Raw genomic sequence first — 7,693 nt, forward strand, 5'->3', positions numbered from 1 at the left:
GCATGGTGGAAGAATGGGAAAGTGTTGACTTTTGAAGGTGTATAATTTGTAAGATCATTTCGCAGACGCAGGAAACGGAAAATGCAGTTCAGGCGTTTCTTGTGAAAGCAAGAAGAGAGCTGAGTTTTCCTGTGCCTATAGAGTTGAAGGAGGTTTGGAAGATGGTTTTGCTGCTTGTGCTGTTATTCCACTGCTGCCTGTAGCAAACAGATTTGGTAGGGTTGCAGACCTGTTGGACTAAAGACAGCAGCGGGACAAAATAAATGGATGTTTGTTTTTATAGAAGTAGAAAAGAGCAGGCTAGCCTGATCTCGTCAGATCTCAGAAGCTAAGCAGGGTCAGCCCTGGTTAGTATTTGGATGGGAGACCACCAAGGAAGACCAGGGTTGCTGTGCAGAGGAAGGCACTGGCAAACCACCTCTGTTAGTCTCTTGCCTTGAAAACCCCAAAAGGGGTCGCCATAAGTCGGCTGCAATTTGAAGGCACTTTACACACACACAGAAAAGAGCAGTAGCACCTTAAAGACTAACAAAATTTTGGGCAGGGTATGAGCTTTTGTAAGTCACAGCTCACTTCTTCAGATACACAGAGAATGTGTATGCCGCCTCTCCAGAGACCTGCTTGAGGAGGCTTGCAATTAAAACAATAAAACAAAGCCATTCAAACACAGCCATTCAAAACAAGCAGAATATAAAAACAATATTACTCACATCAACAATCCCAAAATTATACAGATAAAACAGCCCTCAGGCCAGAAGCAGACCCCTTAAACAGCTAACTATGTATATAAATAAGCATCAAGTTTCTCTCAGGCCTTTTTTCATTCTCTCAAACACTATGATTGTTGTAAGGAGGGAATAGAGTGGAGATGCAGGAAGCTCTTTGGTAGCAAAGTTTTAAAAGACTAATCCTGGACACATGCAGTCAAGAGAGGGAGCTGGCTGTATAGTACAGGATGAGGCGTAGCCCTGCAACATATTTGAAATACAGAATGTCAGAGACATAGTCATAGAATGATACGGTTGGAAGGGGCTCAATGCAGGATCAGCCTAAAGCATCCCTGACTACCTCCCTAAGCAACCGATTTCACTGCTGAACTACTCTTACTGTAAAAAAAAAAAAAATCTTAATATTAACCGGTACCTTTCTACCCATAATTTAAACCCCAGTAGAAGCTACATGATCACCATTGTCTGTACCCCCCATGGAATGGTCCAGGATCTGATTTCACATCCCATTAAAGCCAGTCAGCTGAGGAAATTACTACTCCGGTCCATTTCCTGCCAACTTCACTGGTTCTTGTAAGGGCAGTTAGTAAATAAAAACTCTGTTAAGCATTTTACAGTTGGAAAAAATAAATTGAGGAGAGTCTCAAAAAGCATTCACCGGAGATGCTGAAACTACTTTCACCAGGATGACATCTTACCAGTTTGTAGTGTGCAGGTTAAAATATTAATGTTTTTGTACTTTTAGAAGTACCATCTTTACAGTTTTAGTCCGGGGTGGGGGGAAAGAGAGAGAGAGAGAGAGAGCACTTATGCCTCCAGAGCAAAGCATTAATTTAGCAAATTTATTCTTAGAGAAAAGGGGTTAGATCTGTGGATGCAAAGCTCTTGCTCACATTTCCCTTCCTCAGCAGCCTTTTCCAGCCTTGAGAAAGTATTATGTTCCTGCAGGACCCCTTTGTACTAATGGTTTGGGAGGCTGCAGTGGGGAGGAGCAAGGTTACTAATTTGCTCTCCTCCCTCCTCCATCATCGAAGATGCACTACTGGAAGAGGCAGAAAGGGTGAGATCACCCCCTCCCTTCTACAGCCTCTGGAGTCACACAGCTATTAGCATATGTGGGTCCCCTGACCCCAGCAGCAAGATCTTTTTTGCATAGGAAAGGATGGATTTGGGGAGGAGCCTGGGGAGAACAGGGACCTAAGTGGGGTACAATGCCATACCCTTCGAAGCAGCCATTTTTTCCAGGGTAACTGATCTCTGTTGTCTGGAGATGAACTGTAATTCCAGGGGATCCCGAGGTCCCGTCGGGAGGCAGACATCCCTAGTCTGATGAATATTTCGATTCCCCATGAGTTGCTTACTAAAGCAAAACAACATCCAAATTATACCCTTGTAGGCCCAGTTGCAGCCAAAGCAGGCCCTGTCACTTTTTAAACTTGTTGATAGTTTGTCAGATGTAGTACATTTTCCACAACAGATAACTGATCATTTGCACTAAATTGCTGTGGAAGTTAATATCTATGTAGTACACATTTATCCAGCCCCTCCTCCAAGGAGCTCAGGGTGAAATTCATCGTCCTTCCCGCCTCCACTTTATCTTCACAACTGGGGTTGCTAACCTCCAGGTGGTGGCTGGAGCTCTCCTGGGATTACAATTTATCTCCAGGCAACAGTTCACCTGGAGGAAATGGCCACTTTGGAAGGTGGACTCTCTGGAATTATACCCCGTTGAAGTCCCTCCCCTCCCAAACCTCCCCTTCCTCAGACTCCACCCCCAAAATCTCCAGGTATTTCCCAACCCGGAGCTGGCAACCCTATTTACAACAACACTGCGAGGTAGGGTAGGCTGAGAGAGAGTGACTGCCCCAAGAGCAGCCAGGGATCTTCCATAGCAGAGTGAGGATTCAAACCTGGGTCTCCCAGATCCTAGTCTGACACCATCAGAGTACCTTTTCTCCTATTATGCATCTGTGATGGATACAGGGTTAAATGTAGACTCTGAGACTGAGGAATTCTGTCAGCCAATGCCAGCAGGCCGTGGGCAGAGTTTGGTGAGCTGACCAGGAGTCTTCTTTGTGGGAGGGAGAAGATCTGGTGCTTTTGGTTCTGAACTCCCAAACTGTGCGGTTGTGTGTTGAGACTCTTAGAACCTGTGTGTTCACATATTACCTAGCTTACATAAAGCAAACCTGAGTGGTGACAAAGGGAAGATGGGGTAGAGCAGAGGCGGATCTACTGTGAAGCTCATGAAGCTTAAGCTTCAGGGCCCCTAATCCCGGAGGGCCCCCTGAAGCAACTTTTTTTAATGAGTGAATTTCTCAACAAAATCGATGGCGTTTGTTAGTGACAGAACCATAAGCCAGTGGGTTGAAGTACTTAATATTGACTTTAGAATATGCTCTAATACCCATTTCATATGGCCTAAAAATGTCCCTGTAATTGGTCAAATTTCAAAATTTTCTCGGGGGCTTGCAGCGCCCGAACCCCCAGCTGTATGGGCTCACTGAGCTCGCCAGAATCTGTTCACAGCCTCCATTTGGGCAGCTGGATCCTCAAATCCTTTGCTGGTGCACGGCTTAATAGTTCTGTAGTTTTATTTCGTGACTGTATGGCCTATTTTCAAGGACTCCACCCCACCCCCCCTGTTCTCCACCATTTCAGCCTCAAGGTCCTTGCAAGGGCAGCAGGGTCCTTTGGACCTTGTTGGATGTTGCCCTACTTTTGCTGGTTGCGAAGGGGTCCCCATAACCATTCAAGCTTCAGGGCCCCAAAAATGTAGGTCCGCCACTGGGGTAGAGACAGAAAAAACCCTTTCATCAGTCACAAAGTGGGAGGTGGCTCCTGAAATAGGGAGACTCCTAATTCAGTGTTTTGGAGAAAGCTTTGTTTTCCACAAGGTGTGGGCAAATCTGAGGCGGGAGGAACAAGAGGAGAGGTTGTGGATAAACCTCCGTTCTCCTGTGTTCTCCAGGGAAGAGAGATCTGTAGGGTCTTCCTTCCTGTGCTAGGGTCAACCAAGTTAACTAAGTGCTGTATCTTGTAACCATCTTAGCATTGTACATCAAGCTGTAACCATTCAAGATCTGAACTGTTCCTAACCAACTGAGCTTTGTGCCTCTCTTGAAGTAAAGCTATCCATCTATCTACCTCTCTGTAGATAATAAACGTTGTTATAAAATCAAGTACAGCCTCTAAGCCTCTTAATTACATCTGACTGCAGCCAAGGGAAACTTTCTCCTCACATAACAATGGTGGCAAGCTTGTGGGTTCAGGGAAGCTAAACCCTCACAGCATTGTACTTCAGCTCACAAACCTGGATATTACCAATTTTTAGCAATGGTAAATACATTTCTAGACAGGACTGTCAAACTGTGAAATAGGATTTAGGCTGATACCTTATCTCTTGTGGCTCATTTGAAATCATTAATATAATGCAATAAAATTAATAAAATAATTACAGTTGCTTGAGAAAGGGGATGTTTTGAGAGACTTTCAAGGAGAATCATGCCCAGTTTTGAACCTTCAGTTAAAGAATTACTCAGTGAATCAAGCTGCTTGATTGTTTTGGGTTTCCGAATTAGGCTGGGCCTGATCTATAAAGGAGATAGAGAGAGGGCTCCAGAAGCAACGGCTGTAATACTCCACACTGATCTTCCAATTCATTTTAAGCGCACTGAAAAATTAATTGGACCAGTGACTTAGAACATTGAGGGCCGCTGCATGACTCATTAAACTGACATTTTGAACATTTGTAATTCACAATACAAGACTGATAGAATCCTATATGCACTCTATATATTTGTGCTCTTTTATCATAGACTAGCACTAGTACATAGAAGGTCTTTCCGATTAGAATGTCACCATCAATTGAGGGAGAAGACAACCATAATGGAGCTGAGTTTGATAAAGTGGCAGAGTATGACAAAGGAAGCTTGGCTCTCTTAAAAGAGGCTACACAATTAATTGCTACCTTTTTATTTATGATATTTAATCTATTATTGGATACAGCCATCTTTCCAGTGCAGTGGACAAGGTCAGAAATAAGTAGCTTGTTTCAAGTGATTAAGCAAATGGTTTGCTAGTAGTCATTTTGAATGTGATTCTTGTTTGGAGGAGGTTGCATTGGTCCCAAGTATAATAATAATTTTACTACAGAAACCACAGAATTGCCAGAATTATAACTGATGTCCAGACTACAGTGATCAGTTCCCCTTGGGAAAATGGCAGCTGTGGCATTATAACCCTCTGACATCCCTTCTCTCCCACGTTCCCCAGGCTCCACCCACAAATTACCAGGAATTTCCCAAGCCAGTGTTGTCAACCCTAAAATCTTGAAATGGTGGTGATGTCAGGTTTCACTTAGGGTACAATCTGACACAAGGGATGCCAGCCTCCAGGTGGGACCTGGGGATCCCCTGGAATTACAGCTCTTCTTCAGACTACGGAGATGAGTTCCCCTGGAGAAAATGGATGCTTTGGAGGGTGGACTCTATATCATTGTACCCTCTGTGGTCCCTGTCCCCCTCCACTCCCCAGCTTCCATCTGCAAATCTCCTGGAGTTTCCCAACCTGGATCTGGCAACCCTATCCCCCCATCCCCCTCCAATGGCCAGGGGGATCTGGCAACCCTGTCCATCACTAACAAGATTTCAAAAATACAGACCTGCCCACCAGTTCACCCAAGACAAGGCCTTAGATCATGGCTTGATACGCCCTCACCCCACTCGTCAGTCTGCCTGACGAAGAGTTTGGGAGAACTTCAAAGTTTGCAGAGTTTTGTAATTTTGATTGATCCTAATAAAACTTGTGAGAGAGCCAGCATGGTGTAGTGGTTAAGGTGTTGGACTAGGACCTGGGAAACCCAGGTTTGAATCCCCACTCGTGCCATGGAGGTTTGCTGGGTGACTTTGGGCCAGTCATGCACTCTCAGTCCTGACCCTGGCTAGTATTTGGATGGAAGACTCCAAACAATACTGTGGTCATGATGCAGAGGCAGACAATGACAAACCCCCTTCAAACGTCTCTTGCCTTGAAAACCCTACAGGGTCACCATAAGTTGGCTCAGCTGTGATCTGATGGCAAAAACAAAAGTTGTGCTTTCTGGTTTTGTATCTTATTCAGGTGTCTTCTTGACTGGAGAACCTGAGGCTTGGTCTGTGCTAGTCAATTTTTTTTTCAGGAAAAGTATTGGCAATAGAATAAGTTCCTGTGCCATTTTGTATATGTATCTATCGTCAGCCACAAAGACCAGCATAAGAATTACTTATCAGTAACTTCCTCCACTCTGCATACAACCACTTCCAGGAAACAATTCAGCCTGGCACAGTACTCCATAGGGTACAGCTCTTCTTTGTGTGTGGACTGTAGGCTAGGATTGTGCAAAAATAATAATAATCGGTAAATTTCAGGTTTATTGGGCCTGATTTTTCGGTAAACCCAAAATAAGCCGAATACCCTCACCAGTAAATATGGCTATTCAGTTTATTTGTGGGTTCATCAAAAAATTAGGGCCCATTATAATCTATGGGAAATTCTTTTCGAAGCTCCTATGGGGGCGTTTTTGGAGGCAGAGTTCCCAAATTTTCAGAGTAGCTTAAAGGGACCCCAAAGTTTGGTGATGATTGGGACAGGGGTCCAATTTTATGGAGCAAAACCCAACAACAACCAGGCATGCAACAAAGATACATACCCACACTTTTCCCTTGGAAGGAAGGCCTCAAAAAGTGAGAGGGAGGAGGTTTGTTGTGTACCCAGATCCTTCTCTCTCTGCAGTCTTGCACTCCATCACACAGCCTATGAGGTGGAAACTGTGATGCTGCGTCTGCATTTCGTCATCACTGGCTCTCCTCTTCCCACCTCCCACCTCTGCAAAGAAGAAAGTTAGGGGAAACAGTTAAATAGCTTCATTATTGTTGTAGCCACTCTGTTGGTTTCTGCTGTGTAACGTTTAAAATACTGGTCCCTGTCCTACTGCGTCCCGTTCATCTCTGAAGAGGTGAAGAACAGTTTTGGTGCAGCTGCATTAATCTCAGCAGCATGCAAATTTGGTGTGGGTTGCATGTCCAAGGGGCCGAATGAGCCAAGAACCACATTCAACATTCTCCTGTGCCACGTGGTCATGAAGGATAAATGGAGGCCTCTGTGTGTGTGTGTCTAGGTGGGTTCGAGGTGGCATTAAGGGTTGGGGAGGGGGCCACCAATCCAATTGGAAATCTGACCTGCCACTTCTTTCTAATTTTGACTTTTTTATTCCGGGAAGAGCATTTCACCCAAACTTCCCAAGACAGACCCCGAGGGGATGCAGGCACAAGCATGTGCTCACTTCAGTCACCCTAAAAGTCCAGAACTGGAAAGTTGAACAGAGGCAAGTTGACCTTGAGGAAGACTAACTGCTCTGAGTGCCAGGGTGACATGTGTGAGCGATGTGGGCTTAGTGTGTTGCCGAGATGGGAAAAAACACTCACTCTGGACGTTCATCATAGGGCAAGAGAGGAGCTTCTGGGCCACTAGTGTCCCGCCTGTCTGGCTGGTGTCAGGGTACAGCATTTCTCCCAGCATCGAGGTTTACGAGCCAAAGGAATGTCCGTAAAGCAGAGTCAAAACAGTCCGGAGTCAAAAGGAAGCCAGAAAGATTCACAGGAAGGTTTGCCGGTCCAAGGTCAGGTCACTGGAGATAACTCAGGTACTGTCAGCCAGTTCAATGCCTATTGAACGTGTTGCGTCCACACCCACCAGCTCCTGGCTGGAGGCTTTATAGCCTGGGGGAGGGGCTGCCCGCCTCAAGAACAGTCCTGCAACTACTCATCGTCGCTGTTGCTTTCCATCTGCAGCTGACGTTGAACAGCCAGGCAAACACTCCGTCTTCGAGTGTGCAGTTCTGTTCTCAGTTGTTTGCTGCGGGCTTCCAAGGGTGCTGGTGACCCTGGGGAGCTGGGGCCTGGGGGCTGGGCTACTGCCTCAGGGTC

The 7,693-nt window shown here is 45.6% G+C and overlaps 1 protein-coding gene across 1 annotated transcript in view; it reads right to left on the reverse strand.

The window, feature by feature from the left end:
- The window catches only part of DMRT1 (doublesex and mab-3 related transcription factor 1), an 88,878-nt gene extending 81,592 nt beyond the window's left edge, over positions 1–7,286 (reverse strand). The window contains exons 1-2 of the mRNA XM_056848976.1: positions 7,193–7,286; positions 6,479–6,593 (exon numbers count right to left, since the gene is read on the reverse strand). Coding sequence (XP_056704954.1) covers positions 6,479–6,593; positions 7,193–7,286 — 209 coding nt within the window. The remainder of the gene's footprint in view (positions 1–6,478; positions 6,594–7,192) is intronic.
- Positions 7,287–7,693: the final 407 nt, after the last annotated feature.

The sequence above is a fragment of the Euleptes europaea genome, chromosome 4, assembly GCF_029931775.1.
Source record: "Euleptes europaea isolate rEulEur1 chromosome 4, rEulEur1.hap1, whole genome shotgun sequence".
Lineage (NCBI taxonomy): Eukaryota > Metazoa > Chordata > Lepidosauria > Squamata > Sphaerodactylidae > Euleptes > Euleptes europaea.